The following is a 17,424-nucleotide window of genomic DNA, read 5'->3' as shown; positions in this document are numbered from 1 at the left end:
TTTGTTGTGGTATCTGTATTAAGCTGGACTTAATTCTAGTTCTTTAATACCAGTTTTTTTCTGTTTAGTTGTCTGCATGCTACACTTCTCCAACATTCCAGCAGTTTTTTCTAGGACTCCATCTTCCCTGTAATCAATTTCTAGATACATACAGCTCTTTAAACATCTGCTGAAGCTATCTCTGCTACTTCATCTATAATGACATGAAAATCAAGTACTATGTGTTTTCTCCACTTGTCTGGGCATGTTAGAAATCACCACGTATCTTGACATTTTTCTTATTTATTTTGAGTCTTATAGGAGACATTTCAAATTCACAGACAATATCAAAGGTGATACATCAATTATAACTTTAGCACACTGCAGAAATTAATGGAGTTGAAATGTTAAAAGGATGAATTTGTGCCACAAGGTATGAAAACACTCAGGAAACTGCGTACTGCCCAGGAACCTTTGGAAGCAACAAATGCAAAATATTAATAAACCTCTTGGACAGTATACATTGGTCAATGCTGGTTAACATATGTAGTTAAAGGTAGGGATTGATGGGATAAAGCCTTACTGGATATCCATGGAAGCAGACCTGAGTGCAGATGGGAACAGGACATCCATTTGTGTCCTAAATGTGTGACTTGCTCTTTGGTGGGTCTGCTAAGTGCCCTTTTGTTGAGAGTTACCATTAATTACAAGTCTCAATCACTGAGTAGTAGTTTCACCATTAGGTTGCACACATTTAAACTGTATAAGTACAGAGAAGAGGAAACATTTACAACTATATGTTAGCAGCAGTTTCTTTTTCTTTCTGTTTGTGTGATGTTAGAGTTAATAAATAGTACTGGGGGGTGCAGTACCCTCACATAAGGAGTGCAGGAGGCTTGCTTCTCTGAAAAAAATGCCTGTTTTGTTGTTTTTAATTCTTTTTGCATCAGGTGATCACTATGGCCATGTGATAAGCAGTTGCTTCACTGTGTGTGCTTGTTGCTGGTGGTCTGATTACCAAGTCTTGTGTGGTGTGTCATATTTGGTAGTTAGAATGCAATTTATTGGCTCTCAACTACTTTCTGTTAGATCTGTACAGATGCAGATTAGTGCTAGGAAGCAGTAAGATTAAACCACAGGGTCACGCTGTGTGGCAATCTCAGCTCACAGAAGCAATAGTGGATAACGTGCTGCTACATTATTCTAAGTGTTTTAGAAAGATTAAAATATAATCTGCAGGCAAACAGGACATGGTTCAGGGTTTAATGAATGAAGTTGCTGAAGGTTGGATGGGCAATTCTGAGTAACTATAGACTGCATTTGGGTTATACAGAACATAATAAAGCATTTAACTTCAAAACGTATCCTTCTTTGAGATGCCAAAAAGTAAAATGTAAACAGGTTTTGCTAACATTAAACTGTCCTACTGATATGTGGGTTATAACTGAATCACAACAATTATTTACATGTAAAACAATGAATGACATTTCTGTCTTTCCATGTCACATTGTTCTATCCAGAATGAGGATCTTATTTTAATTTTCTGTAATCAGAATACTCAAGGCTAGACCTACCAATAAAGTCTCTCCATGTCTGATGGGTTTCCTTTTGTCTCCAAGCTCTTGGCCAGCCCACCAGTACTGAATTGTGCTGAAGTCCTCCCAGACCACTGGACTGGATCAGGTGGGATGTACCATCTCGCATGTTAGAGGAGACCACTACCTGGCAAAATCCCTTTACCTTCTCTGCTTCCATGAGTCGGCGGGCAGACTAAGTATGACAGGGAGAAATCAAAGATATGTATTAGCTCTTAAAACAAGCAAGCGTGTTTTAAAGTTAAGTTACTGTGAAGCAAGCCAAAGCAGACATCTGAGTTATCAGTGTAAAAATAAGTTGGCTGTCTGTGAGTTAAAGAAATGATTGACAGATGAATGATGCACCATTGCTACTGTACAACCTGTCCATTACATATCAGCTGCTGACTGAATGTAAAAGAAGAAATACATTTTGAAACTGTCACTTATTTAAAACGAGCACCAAAAATATCTACTGTGAAAAATATATTTACTTCAACTTAACCCTTAATAAACAGTAAACAAATATGTTAACCTGCAAAGATGCAACAGATAGTGCTGTAAAATTTTTTTCAGAAACTCCTGTTAAGTTGACTTTGGCCAGCTACTTTTTTCACATATACAGTACATAATTTTCACTTTGATTTAGAGTTTAAGTACTTCTGTCATAACGTGTTTTTTTGTTAACTCTGGTACCATTCTTCCTAACTCTATTATATTAATACATTTTGAACCCAACCTGTGAAAATACGTATACTAAACTAGGACATGACTTTTTGAGTTTTGAAACCAAAAGTAAACAGCTTGTCAAGAAGATGTCCATTTGAATAAATCTGAATATTTTGTTACAGTACTCTGCATGCAATGAAAACTGTGATATCTATTGTCTTACCTTTGTCAGACTCCATCAATAAATACTGAGTTTGACAGAAGTGTGACTGAAAGCTAGAATATTAGTCCCTCTGAAAATGCTGAAGTTTGGTAATGTCACAGAGAAATGTGAAATGAGGTTCATCTTCATTTTCCATTACTGTTTCAGTAACATGTTAGTTGCCCTTAGGATTTTAAATACATCACAAAGAGTATTAAAAATTCTTCACACCAAATAAATTTACTTGCAAATTTAAAACATTTTGCCAAAATGTGTAACTCTCCAGTGAAAGCAACTTTAAGTCCGACAGGATGAAACCTGTTAAAATGAGGAGTGCCCACTACTAGGTAGCACAGTTCTCTTCTTTGGTAGACAGGACTCCTGGAATTGTGGAGTGGATTTACTATATACATCATAAGTCTGGGAAACACCCACAGATGCCATTACAGAGTGTGATACTCAGTATCCTCTGTACTTGTTTGCCATGGGTCAAATAAATCATAAGGCCTTCACATATTTTGTACAAGTGATTCCTTGCTGTTTCAGTTACAGATCTAAAACTAGAACTGCGTTTAAGGAATCTGTGACAGCAATGCACTTTTGGAAAAATCCCACAAAATGAAATGGGATAGGAGTCACATTTTTGAAGATAAATTTTGCAAAGATTGCATGAGATTTGTTCCTATATGTTATTTTGCCTCTGTAAGACGTTGCAGGAAAAAAGAGGAAAAAGGGTAGCTATTTCATTTACTATGGGGTTTTGAACAGTATGATATTCAGAAACAATTCAGATAAGACTATTCAAATGTGATATTAAGAATCAGTACAGTTCATAGATTTAAAATGATGTATAATGCAACCCAAAAACACAAACGTCCTCAAAATATTTCTACTAAAATGAGTTAACAATTCATTTTAATGATTACACATATGTTTCAGCACCCCCAATGGCATTAGTACCAGCATCATTTTTATTGTGAAATTTATGCAGAATAGAGAATATGGTATTTTGCCACACATAATGATGAGCATTATACTGGACAGGTCTGAGGTGTTACTGAAGTCTAGAGAAGCATGACGTCAGGATGGTGGCTAAAGAAGAGGCAGATATGGATAAAAAGCTAGGAAATACTTTTTTCTGACATGGTAATGTACAGATAGAATGGGACACCTAAATAGTTTGGTGAAAGAAGTCTTACATGTGTTTGACAGGTAATTGGTCTGCTGCTCACTCCACAATCCTCTTTCCCCAGAATTACATTTCTTGATCATCTTTCTTATTAAGTGAAATGACTGCAGAACTGCAGTTTTTGCAGCTATGTTCTCAGCTTAAAAAAATCGTTCTCTTTTTCCTGTGGTGGGATGGAGTAGGGGTGCACGAGTACATGTCCTCTGCACAGGATGGTGTTAGATGTGTTTTGCTGTGCACTTTTTTGTCTTTATTGTTTTGTATTGACCAGATTGTATTTAGTGGTTTTGAGTTGGCATCTTGTAAAGGATCACGTGTGTCAGTGGACTGTGAAATTATTATTCAAGGGCCCTATAAAGTAGCACCCTGAGTATTAAAACACAGGTGGCTAGGGATATAGATAGTCAAATACTTTCCCATTTTAGGTACACCTGACTATCGACCACTTGTATAACAACACCACCAAATTTTGTGAATTCTATGACCATGAAGTTCAATGACATTGGTACATTTATTAAGAGTATCATAAGAGACAATTGGTTTGTTTTGAAAATCAGTGATGAAATCTTGAAAGTAGTGGGTGAAGCACCCAGTTTTGTATTCAAAGTAGACAAAAATAACACAACCAATATAAAGATTATTACTTTTTCTCATAAATGGGAAATACATAATATATGCAACCATAAGTGTATTTTGCTTTTATGAAAGTAATGTTTGTTTATTACCAGGAACTGCAATTTCTAATTTGTAATTCAAACATTTAATATACAGCTGTTCTATTACCCCCCTGAACTTTCTGTACCATAAAGCACAACCTAGCAGCAGTTTATAACTGACAATTCAGACTTGCTGTTGAAAACATATTGCTAGAAAATATCTATTTCCAAAATATTACCTGTAGTGAAAGTCTCCACTAATAGGCCTATATGGCCAACAGAATGTGTCAGGCAACCAATCAACAGTCATTGTGACAGTGTGTAATTCTGCTCCCTTACTCTGTTTCCTTTGTTTATTTGGTTATTTCTATTGGCTCCTTCTTTGTGGAGTATGCATATTTATTCATTTATTTATTGACATTTTATTACCAGGAAAGTCCGACATGGGTAGAAGTCCAAATTCAGCAGAGGCCCGAGGAGAAAAGCTCCACATTATAACAAAACATTTTAAGAACGCTAATTTTACAATCTTCAAAACTAAAACAGAACATCTGCAGTTTAAATAATGATAACAAATTAGATATAATATAAAAAACATTGGTTAGGAATTGATACAAGTTATATGACAATCAATTAATATTTAGAGACATTATAGACAGTCTGTAGAGAAATTAAAGGTAAGTTAGTCTAATACATACAGGAATTGCAATATAAAGTGAGGGAAAACAGGCTTATGGTATATTTAAGCAATAACCCATGCCTGGGTGTGGGTAATGCTGGATTTACCCATGGGTGGTGTGGTTTGGTCATGAGAGTGAAGCCTCAGTGACCAAACAAAGACAACGGTGGGTAAATCCAGCATTACCCACACCCAGGCATGGGTTATTGCTATTATACAAAGACATTATTTAAGAAAAAAAATACTTACTTTTCTTAAATGATGGCATTATATAATGCCTTTTTGCTGTCCTTCCGCAGCTCGTAGAGATCCTCTTCCTATCTCTGATGTACTAGGCATGCATATGGGACTTGCATCCCCAAGCATACCCAGTACATCAGTGCTTCAAAAAGTAAGCAACGGAGAAAAAAAGATCTCCATTGCTCTGTTTTGTTCCTTTTCCTTTTTTTAAATAAAAAAAAATAGTTTGGGGCAATTTAGGGGTAGGAGAGCTGCAATCCCGACTCTTCAGGTACAAGAAAGACAGCTTGAAGAAAATACAAGGGGAATCAGGTACGTTAACACGTACCTGATTCCCCTTGTATTTTCTTCAAGCTGTCTTTCTCGTATCTGCGGAATCAGGGGTACGGCTTTATTTATTTATTTTTTAATAAAAAAATTAAAACTTGGACAATATACCAATGGAAAAAAAGTCCAGGCTACCGGACCTTTTCCTTTGGTATATTGTCGGATTTACAATGGGCACGCTGGCCAATCAGCATGCATGTTTTGGAATATTAATGGGGGGGTCATTGTATAATTAGAGAGAAAGTCAGGGAAGAGAGTTTGATAGAAGTAAGGAAGTGAGTGAAGAAGGGAGAGTAAGGAGTGATATGGAAAGAAAAAGTACTTGTTGAGATTTAGAGATATGGTATATCCTGGTTTTGAGCAAGAACAGAGCTAGATTTTAGACAGGAAGTCTTTCAGAGTGGTTTTGAAAGAAGGAAGGGAGGGTATTGACCTGATGGATACAGGTAAGGCGTTCCAGGCCTAATAATCTTGTATGAGTACAGACAATGCCAGCAGATTTGATAGGCTTGCAGACAGACAAGAGATTTTGGTCACTGGATTGCAATGACTGACTGGGAACATAGTTGTGTAAAATGGTTTTTAGTGCTGGACAGACAGATGGATGCTGGATAGTTTTATAGGTGGTAAGAAGCTGTGTATATGTTAGTTGATGAGACAGTTCTAACCAGTTTAGGCTTTTTAGTGCTATACTGTGATGTGTTCAGAAAGGGGTATTTGCTGCAAATTTAGCAACTTTGTTACAACATCATTCAAGTTTGAATTTTTGTGAAGCCTGGAGGTTAGTGAGGATGGGAGCACCATACAGAAGAGTGGGGAGGAAATAAGTAGTGGCAAGTGTAGTTCTAGTTGCATCAGTGAGAACATTTTTGGCTCTGTAAAGCATCCCTAGTTTATGATGAGTTTTTATTTTTATTCTCCCTGTATCATTGTAGGTGGGTGCTCTGATTTCCTCCAACACAGCTGGGTGCACAGGTAGTATGAGAGAGAGAGAGAGAGAGAGAGAGAGAGTTTGTTCATTTTGTGATAGATCAGCACCCTACTTGGGATTTGACCCGCTTTGTCAGTGTCACTGTGTGTATGTGTGTGTGTGTGTGTGTGTGTGTGTGTGTGTGTGTGTGTGTGTGTGTGTGTGTGTGAGTCAGGGAGAGATCTGAGGACAAGCACAGACACACACACACACACACACACACACACACACACACACACACACACACACACACACACACACACACACACACACACACACACACACACACACACACACACACACACACTGGGGGCATATACATAAATCATCTTCTGGACAGAATTAAAAAAAAATTAACAAACATTTATAAGACATAAAAGAGCATTAAAGGGCCTGGTGGCCCTGACCCATGGCTGTATAAGAGGAATTTGACCCAAGCTCAGTAAGGGGGGGGGTCCTATTTTCAATCACTGCATTGTGCCCTGCTTAGCTTAGAAGTGGGTTTAATCATAAAATAAATCCAAAAGAACTTCAGTGAAGCTTTAGCAAACAATCCAGCAACTCAGGAGGATAAGGCAGCAGCATATCACAGCACCTGTTCATAGCAAGGGTGGAGAAACACTACCCCAGGTGGTGATATCATTAAAAGGCAGAAGGAAGGCTTTGAAGATGTATCAATGAATCTTATGATGTATCCAAGTTTATTTGTGTAAATAAACCTTTCCAACGTGTAACTTGTTATATGAATTTAATATTCCCACATATTGAGTTTCTCATTTCACCAACATGATATAGATATATATATAAATATATATATATATATATATATATATATATATATATATATATATATATATATATATAACTTGCTAAGCTCTTATCTTTCAGCTCAGAGCAGTAATCATGTTTGCTGTCATGTACAGCTCTGCAGTTCTATATGCTCTCATTTATATGTCTGTAATACCTGGTGCCCTTACACGCAAGCTATGACTGAAATGATCATTGGCCCAGTTCATTTATTCAGTCAACAAAGAGAATAAATCACAAGAATTATAGGAAATACAAGGCAAGTGATTCTTTCAACCATTTAATCTTTGACAGCACCCACTAATGGACTCAACTTCCTATTTCAAGGAGGGCCAGGCCAGTCAAGACATGGGTGAATTTATATATTTCCAGAAAAATCATCCAGTTCCCATTTGAAGGAAGATAATGCATCATACTGCTTGATATACCTGTCTTACCACTGTGTTTGACTTATTTGTTGATGAAAAATTAGGGCCCTATTTCTAGTATTTGTGGGACTATTTGATTTGGAGGTACAAGAGATCCAGGACTACTGGGGCCCTAATGTCATGGAAGGCAAACATTGTAGATCTCACCTCAGAAGTCAATGACACTGAATAAAAGGATGGTGCTTCCTGGCTTTTCTCGTAGCTTAGGGTTTTTAATCCAGCGAGTTTCTCAGTTAGGAACCTCTGTGGTCTTTTTGGGTGTCTGATATGTCTAGTGAGGTATATCCCACAGAGGGCACTGTACTGTATTTAATAATCAACCTAATCAATGCTGAATATAAGGGGACATTGGCCTCTTCAGATACTGATATATTCCTTTGGCGATTAGCTGCACTAAGTAGAAGGACTTTCTGGCTACTGTTGTTACATGATGGTCAAAGAAGAGATAATTATCAACCCAAGTTCCAAGGTCTTTAACAAATTTCGCATTTTGGAGTGTGGTGTTGTCTATGCTGTATGATAGGGGGAGGATGTCATTTACCAAACACGACAATATTGTATTTTTTAGCATTTAATTTTAGCCCATTTTGATACACATGTATTTAAAGGTTGTTGCTTTAGGGCTTTGGTGTTAGAGTGGGACATGACAATAACCCCCCAATTTACAGCTGTCTGCAGGTTTGGTTAGCCAGAGGTTTTGGGTCATGATCTGTAGATCAGAAAGGTAAATGACAAATACTGGTCACCTTCATATCCTCAGATAAGGCATCAGCTTCCCGTACCATGGTGGTTCTGTCTTTTAGCTGACTTGCTATCCATCTTACTACATAGGGATATACTTGTAGTGCATTAAGCTCGTTAACTATGTTGGCATGGTGGACAGTGTCAAATGCCTTGGCCAGGTCAAGGTATACTGTGTGGACAGTATGACCACTGTCAACAACCTTGTTAGCCTTTTAAGGAAGTTAACCAGATTCATTAGCTAGGACCTACCTTTGACAAACCAAAACTGCTGTGGATCTAGTCTGATGGGATTTTTTAATACCATAGTTTTTCAAGTCAGTTGCAGTATGTTCAAGCTGATGAGTCTATAATTCCCTGGGTCATTGATGAAGCCCCCCCTTGTGGAGTGGCATCACAACTGTTGTGCAGCAAACCTCAGGGACAAAGCAAGATTAAATAGAGTGGCTTTGCTAAGGCATGTTTAGTCTTGTTTACTTAACAGCCAGCTCTATTGTCAGGTCCCAGTCAGAAATACATTTTAATCCTGAAGAGCACCTTCAGTAAGTGCTCTTTAATGATTATTGGGGGGGGGGGTCTGGGAGATTCTGGGATAAGTGGTGTATGGATAATCACCTTGGGGATAGAAGTAGCACTGAATTTATTGGTTAGTATAGTAATAATGTCTGCTAGATCAGAGTAAGTGGTGCTATTAGGAATAAATTCAGAGCTCAGGTGGGTGTTGTTTCTCAGTTTCCTAAATCATTGAAAGAAGGATTTGTAATTGTCCTTAGCTTCAGATGCTAGCCTGAATTTATGGGCAACTTTAGTAGACCTAATAATATTTTTCCCATTTCTAGTCAATTTTCTGATGTTATCCTTGATATATGGGTATTTTGATGTGCTATATACTTTAAGAAGACTTTTTTTCTTTTATTGTAGTTTATTTATGTTGGTTGATCGCCCAGGTACTTTGTTTTTACATTTCCCATTATGTAATCTCTGGTTGTGACTGTTAGTTCTATACATTTATTTAAGTTGGCATGGAATTCCTTTGTAAAGCTACCTGCCATGGCAACTTATGGGACAATGTTGATATTAGTGAATTCTGAAACTTGGTCATTCATCAGAATTTGATGAGATTAGTATGTTTGAAATCCATGAATTCTGACATACCTCTTTCAGTGGGTTTAGAGGTTTGAAAGGTAAAGGTAACTAGTTAACTGTTGAAAGAGATACCAGGGAGACAGTTCATGGAGAAGCTATATTTTTAGGAACCATTTCAAGAATATTATGTCCTGTTTTGGGTTTGTTAACAGTCTGGCATAGGCAGTTTTTGTTTATTAAGTCTAAGAACTTTTTAGCCATATCCTACATTGGAGGTATAGATTCTCCAGTTAAATAAACATAAGAAATCCTGAATCCAGTGGGCATTCCCTCCTCTGAGAAGGTAGCATGAAAGGCTGATGGTTGACATGGATCCATGTTTGCAAATGAGATCACTGTGGTTGTTAACCATTTATGCTGTGTCAACACTATGGAAAAGGGTTACATCCTGCTAGAAATGCTGAAGACACTGGATATTGTTGGGGTTCCGTGGGCATTCATTTTTACATGGAAGACTGTGATAGCATCCCTGGATTGGCAAACTGTGCAAGATGGTGGTTTTCATTTTTTAAAAAAAGAGGAACGATGTATTTCAGTTACAGAGAGAGAGAGAGAGAGAGAGAGAGAGACAGAGAGAGAGAGAGGGAGAGATCAAATGCTTTAGTTTTCTTGGGAAAGCCTATGCTAACATGATATAAAGCAGGCTTTGTCTAGTATTTAAGCCTCTTATTCAGAGGTGGTATGTAGATCTGCCATCTCCATGCAAAAGTGGCTCAACTCTTCATTCATGTGTCGATATCGGAAGGGTCATGGGACTTTTGCCAATATTGTTTACATATGTTTTGTAGACCAAGACAAGGCATATGAATGCACATCCTAAAATGCCCTATATGACATGCTACAACATATGGGGCCTGAAGATCACTGCTCTATATCATTCAGTCCCTATAACTGGCAGAGTGACAGTTGTGTCTGCACAGGAGTAGGACTGTATAAATGGTGATTTAATCTCCTCTTTAGTGGTGATTTACATGGATAGGACATCAGAACACAACCTAAGTATGGACAGTATCCTTTTTCAGATGTGAAGGCTGTATCTTTGTTGCATGCAGATATTGCCCTCATATCTTCAAGTTACCATGGTGTCTCTGCACAGACATGGTTTATTCCTAAGTGGGAAATGGCTAGGGTGAAAATCAGAACCCCCAAACCAGAGGATATGGTTCTGTCCTGGGATAGTGTACATTGCTCATGGTAGGTGATGTGGGAGTAGCTACATATCTTTGTGTCTTGAGAGTGAAATTTGAGGAGATCAGAACAATAATAGTAAATGGATGCAATGATTATAATATTGATAGTATTGGAATGGACTAAAGTGAGGAAACAAAGGCTGAGTCACAAGATGAAGCTCTTGATTTGCCATTTACTTTGTCTTTCCTGCCTCATTTGTGGGCATGAGCTCTGGGTCAACACTGAAAGGATAAGATCATGAATGCAAGCAGCAGAAATGGGGTCCCCTCACACAATAGCTGAGGTCACTCCTGACGATAAAACGAGCAGTTCAGCAAACCGGGAGCAACTCAAGAGTATGGCCACTTTTTCAGTGCTCCACTTTTTCATTCTAGTAAGTTGACAGTTGAGTGAATATTTTGTCATAAGTTCAGAAATTATACCAGAAACCCAACCTACAGCTCTACAATTGAATAAATTGCACCGAACTAAGGGTGTCAGAGATGGACTGCAGTTACTGATACTTATTGTTTTTTTTTTCATGAAGGTACTGAATTTTTGTATAAAGTAAATCATCTGTCTTTGCTGCTTTTTAACTGAACCATCTACAAAAGTACCTTATGTCTCAGTTGTACTTGGTAAAATAGTCTGTGTAAAAGTTAAAAATGACATTGAATTTACACATATTTCACAAAGGCAGAGCTATTTATTTCTCTAGAATCACAAAATCCAAAGACACATAAGAACTTACAAAAGCCACTTTTCAGGCCAATAGTTTCTGGGAGAGGTTAAAAAACCTACCCCTTAGGTGTACTTATTGATAAATGGCTTAAACCCATTTACCATAAGGTTGAGTATCTTTTAATAGATTCCTGGAATTTTCTTGGAAGAATAAAGAATCAACTATGGTCACAAGATATTTCCTTTTTGACCATAAATGTAGTAGATGTAGTAGACCTTTTTACTTCAATACGCAGGGATGAAGGTATTATAATAGTTTTGTTAAGTTTATAGGCTTTGATAATGATAAAAATAACTTTATTTATGATTTAATGGCATTAGTTTTGGATTATAATTATATTTATTTTGAAGATGAATACTTTAAACAGGATAGAGGGGTAGTGATGGAGGCCTCTTATGTCCCTATTTATGCTGACTTAGTTCTCCTTGAGTGGGAATCAAACAGTGTGTTTAGCTGTGAATGTTTTAAATTCATTAAACTTTATGTTCAATTCCTAAATGACATATTTATTTTATGGACAGGAACAGATACTGAGCAAAAAAAAGTTTTTGGAATATATTAATAATACATCTTCCTTTCTAAAGTTCACTTACAGTTTTAGTAAGAGTGGAATTAATTACCTTGCTACATTGATTCAGCATTCTGAAAATGGGTTTAGATACAGAATTTAGAGGAAGCCCACCCTCAGTAATTCATATTTAGACTACTCTAGTTGCCACCCACTAAGCCAAAGAAAAAAGAGTATTTTAAAAGGACAGTGTATTAGAGCTGCCAGAATGACATCTACCTACAAGGATGTAGTGACAGAGTTGGAGTTTATGGCAGATATGTTTTTGGCCCATGGTTCTCCACTACAGATAGTCCAAGACACCAACAAGTATGTACTGTCTCAATGGGGTAAAAAGTATAAATCCCTTTTGGGGATAGGTATAGAACATGTTAGGGAACAATCAACAGATTTTTTGGTAAAGCCTTCATTTTAGAGCTTGGTCCACAATCTCAAGATATAAAAAATATTTTTCAAAAAATTGGAACATATTGAAAGCAAACCCTGATATATATAAAGTATTAGGAGATAATCCCAAACAGGTTCTAACTTAAAACAGGGTTTTGAAAGTGGGGTGAAATTGGTTGGGGGTACGAATTTTAATAAGATTGGTACCACCCAATGTGGAAGATGTGGACAATGCTCTTACATTTTAATGAAGGATAGAGTAATGTTAGAGAAATGATTAAAATCTGCCATTATCTTTGAGAAAGGAAACTGTGATTCTAAGGGAATAGTATACCTTGCTATGTGTTTGGGGTACCCTGCTTTTTATGTGGGGAAAACGGAGAGACCCCTAAAGAAAAAAAATTATGAACATTTATATCAGATTAGCAAGGCAAACATGAATAATGCACTTTATAAACATTCTATAGTGTGCCCTCACTTTACTAAGTTTAATTTTGGTATACTTGAGAAGGTGAGAGTAAATCATAGGGGTGGTGACTCAAAGTCAAAATTAGAACTTGCAGAATTAAAATGGCAAATAAAGTTGCAAGTATCTCATCCTCCAGGTATAAATGAGAACATTTCAATACAACCAGTGTTAGTGGACAAATCAAAATTTAGATAGAGAATTTTATAGAAAAATAATTTATTTTATTTTTCTTATGTGTGTTACAAGGTGGCATATTTTAAATGTGCAGTGGTTGGGTTCTAGCCCTTTAAGAAGGTATTACGTGGTTAATTAAATTATGGCGTTTTACTATAAAAGCGGTCAATACTGTTTGATTTCTCATAAAGTCCTAACAGTGTAGGATGAAAGTGCTCAAGTCTGTGTCTTATTTTAATAAAATGAGGTGTTTTTAATGTTGGAATCGACTGCAGCGGTATTTTTTACGTTGAAAGTTACAAATGACATTGAATTTACATATATTTCACAAAGGCAGAGCTATTTATTTCCCTAGAATCACAAAATCTTGACAAACAAGGGTATTTACTGTAGAAAAGTATGCGTACTTATGTGTTAAATTATAAAATCAGAGGTCTCAATGAACTGGTGTAACCCCCAAGTATTCCATTTACTTACTTCACTTATTGTTCCTTTGTACCCCCCCTCCTCCACAGTACTTTCCATGGCTATAGAATGGGTATGCTACAGCTGGTCATGTGCCAAATGCTCAGTACTTCATTTCTTTGGATATGAGTAGATTTTCATGCCAGGGATATTTGGGGAGTAACCCTCTCTGACACCCAAAGTCCCCCATACCACCTTTGGAACACCAGTAGCAATCTGCATATTTATGCTCAGGTCACAGTGCTTTCCTTTTGAGAATTACAGCCCTGTGGCTCCAGATGACATTCATAGAGTTACATGCTGTAGCAGTCCTTTAAAAGTTTAGGGACCATGATCCAGGGATCAGCTGTTACCAGTTAAACACTGAGGATACTGTTCGACAAGTTTTCTTTAATGTTTAGGACCAAAAAGGATCTTTATGAAGAGGCTTGCAGGGCATGGTTTGTAAACTTCATTTGTGTTGCAAATTAACTTAATAGTTGGGCTTGGCAAAGGTTAAATATGACAGACTATCCTGTTAAGAACATACAGCTCTGGCGGTACTTTTATAAATCTCATTGCTATGAGGTCAGCTACTTCCTCTCTGTGAAGCATAAGTGATGATGGGGATTACTGATAGGAAGAATCCACAGATGTGCAATTTAGTATTTTCACTACTCCACTAAAATGCAAGGTAGACACTTCTAGCACATTTAAAAACTTTAAACAGAATACAGTGTCTTTTGACATGAGTACAGGGAAAAATTTAAATAGCACTCTGATGGATTTTTGAGTTCTGCACTGCCTGATATCTTTTGTCATTATGTCACTTTTAACAGAATTATTATTTATACTTTTGTACTACCAAATATTTTGTTTACAACATCCAACTTTCCAGCCTTCTAATTCTTGATGCTAAATGGCAATTTGCAATTGATTTCTTTGGAATCAGTGAGACATTAGGTAATGACAATCTCATTTCCCCATAAGCAAACAAGAAACTTTTCTCCTCTCACTCAGTTAGTCTCAGTCTCTCACTGATTGTCTCTAATTCCCCTATCCATTTGTCTTCACTTAGAATAGCCCCATGACTCAATGAAAGCTGTATCATTTTCTTTATAAGCTGCACCCACATCATATTTAGCATCTACTGTGACTATCTTTTTCTCAGTTCAGATGTAAGTTTTCACCTACTCAGCAGCAAACAATAATTCTTTGTGAAGTACGTGCTTTAGTCAGGTCTTCTGTACTAAATAGTAGCTCAGTAATTTCAGAGTTGCATTTTCTAAGATTTCTGCTTTTTAGTGGTTCTTTACAACCTAGTTATTCTTATAGCTTCTCATAATGCTGCTTAGACTTGCAGTTTATCTCAGATCTACAAGATACTGCTTGTGAATAAACACAGTTAGGCTTCTTTAGTCCAGCAAAGTACAAAGTGACAAGACTAAGAACCTCAACAACCAAACAGACAAAACCAGTCCACAAGGAAGAAGGAACCAGGCTGTAAAGACAAAAGTCACTATTTATTAACCGATTAAGTGCTTTAATCAGAACAAACTTCATCAGAATCTGGTATACTTGACAAAACTCAACCTTTAAAAAAAAAAACTATCAAATCACATGACTCTGAACCAATAAAAACTGACTATTAATCTACAACTCCAATGACAATAAAATATACAAAAAATGTACATAATAGCCAACATCATATCTTGTATGACAAAAGTCTCAAAGTACTAGCAATAGATATAGATTCATTGAGTCCTGGAAACACGTTTGCTCTTAATCTGAGTTACCAAAGAGATTCCCTCTCTTTCATCAGGTCCACCTAGGGCCCACCCCTAGGATTCCTGGTTACATTGTCAATCCCCAAAAAACAAAAATATGATCTGGATATTTATTTATGTGTTTAAACAAGGAATTTTTTTGTCCTTCTTATTGATATCTGCAATGTGTTCATATATTCTCTCTCTCTAAATTTTCACTGGGTTTTACCCACATAAAAACATTGACACTGTTGGCACTTGGCCAAATAAATGACACCCCTGGAGTTACAATTGCAATGAAAGGAGGGATAAATATTCACTCCATTCACTTTAACTTTAATTCCTGTCAATATGTACCTACACTGTTGACACCCATTACATTTGAACGTACCTTTCTTTCTATTACTGGATACCTGACAATCTTCTCTTCCTTCCAAAAGGTTTTTAAAAGACCTACCCCTCCTGTAAACAATAACCGGTCTTGATCCAATGATTTGACAGGTTCCTTCAAAACAGGAAAAAAAACCTCCCAGTTCTTCTTCAATATCCCAATAATAAATTCATGATCTCTGGAAAAGGTTGTAATAAAAGAACAAGAATAATCAATCAACCCAGTTGTACCTCGATCCACCTGTACCTGTACTTGGGAAACATGTAATAAGGGAAACAACTCACCACTCTCCCTTTTAATAAGCACTTTCTTATACACTTCACTGATTAAAGACTTAGGGTATTCCCTAGTAATGAACATAGCTTCCAGTTTGTTTTATTCCTCACCTAACAATTCATCATCTGAAATCAAATGAGCTAATTTAATATATTGCCCTTTAACTATACCCCTTTTTTGTCTATCAGAGTGATTACTATCAGAATGTAAAAGGCTGCTGGAATACGTAAGCTTCCTATAAATGGTACTTACTAATCTACGCTTAGAATAATCTTTATTCAAAAGGACATCAAAGTAGTTAATGGTGTCCCTATTGTAGGTATAAGTAAATTCCAAAAATGTTGTAGTGTTGTTTAAATATTCAGCAAACCTGTAGGCCTCCATTTCATTGCAATCCCATGCTATAAAGATGTCATTCAAAAATTGCAAATATGATTTCCAGGGGGCTGGTATAAATTTTTCAAAGAGATACTTTTTTTCCCATTGTAACAATACCACATTCGCAAATAACAGGGCACAAGAGGCCCCCATGGCCACCCCGTTTTTTAATGAAAATATTGTCCATCAATAAACACAAAATAACTGGCTAAAACAATTTCCCCTAAAGGTGGCTAAAATGTTGATACTATTGTTGCTGAACAACCCTGATTCATACAAATAGTCATTAAACCATTCCAATCCCACATCATGGTGAATACATTAAAAAGATTCATAACATCAATGGTTAAACAACTTAAATTGTCAGAATACTCCACTTTCCTCAATTTTAAAAGAAAATCCCACGTGTCCCAACACAAATGTCCATGATGTTGTAATACACCTTTTACTTTGAGATCAACATATTTAGCCAAAGAATGAGTTTTTGAGGTGCCCGAATTCAGAATGGGCCTCATAGGTGGATCAGTGATTAATTTGTGGATTTTTGGTATACCAAAAATTGAAGGAATACAGGGAAACTTAGTGTATAAAAAAAGTGTACAACTCAAAATCAATTTGCCCCTATTCTAACATGTCCTGTAAATAAAAATCAATTCTCATGTAAGCTATATTAAAAAAATTCAAGGAGGTCTCCTAATAAAATTCTTCATTGTTAAGAAATTCAAACATTTTGTTACAATAGTCTACTTTGTTCATAACAACAACCCACCCACCTTTATCGGGTTGTGACGAAAGTGCTTAATCAGTTAATAAATAGTGAATTTTGTCTTTTCAGCCTGGTTCCTTCTTCCTTGTGGACTGGCAAAGTACAAAGTGACTCTACCTAGTGATTAGCATTAAGTTTATCTATATTGTCTCATGCATGGTTGTGTCCTATCACAACTTTTTTAACCCTTTAACACTGACCATTTTACAAAATGTTCTGTCCATAATATTAGTTATTTTTATCTGTTTTTGGTCATTGTCTATAAAGTGTTTGATAAAAATGATTT

At 36.5% G+C, this 17,424-nt stretch overlaps 1 protein-coding gene across 1 annotated transcript in view; it reads right to left on the bottom strand.

Moving 5' to 3' along the window:
* Window positions 1-17,424, bottom strand: part of SLC12A5 (solute carrier family 12 member 5) — a 1,753,644-nt gene that overhangs the window by 214,186 nt on the left and 1,522,034 nt on the right. Inside the window, exon 18 of the mRNA XM_044090243.1 lies at window positions 1,554-1,749. Within this exon, the coding sequence (XP_043946178.1) occupies window positions 1,554-1,749 (196 nt within the window). The remainder of the gene's footprint in view (window positions 1-1,553; window positions 1,750-17,424) is intronic.

The sequence above is a fragment of the Protopterus annectens genome, chromosome 12.part0 (assembly GCF_019279795.1).
Source record: "Protopterus annectens isolate FY-2018-M chromosome 12.part0, PAN1.0, whole genome shotgun sequence".
In the NCBI taxonomy this organism is placed as follows: domain Eukaryota; kingdom Metazoa; phylum Chordata; order Ceratodontiformes; family Protopteridae; genus Protopterus; species Protopterus annectens.
The sequence above is the reverse complement of the archived record's forward strand: the minus strand, read 5'-3'. Positions and strand labels throughout refer to the sequence as shown.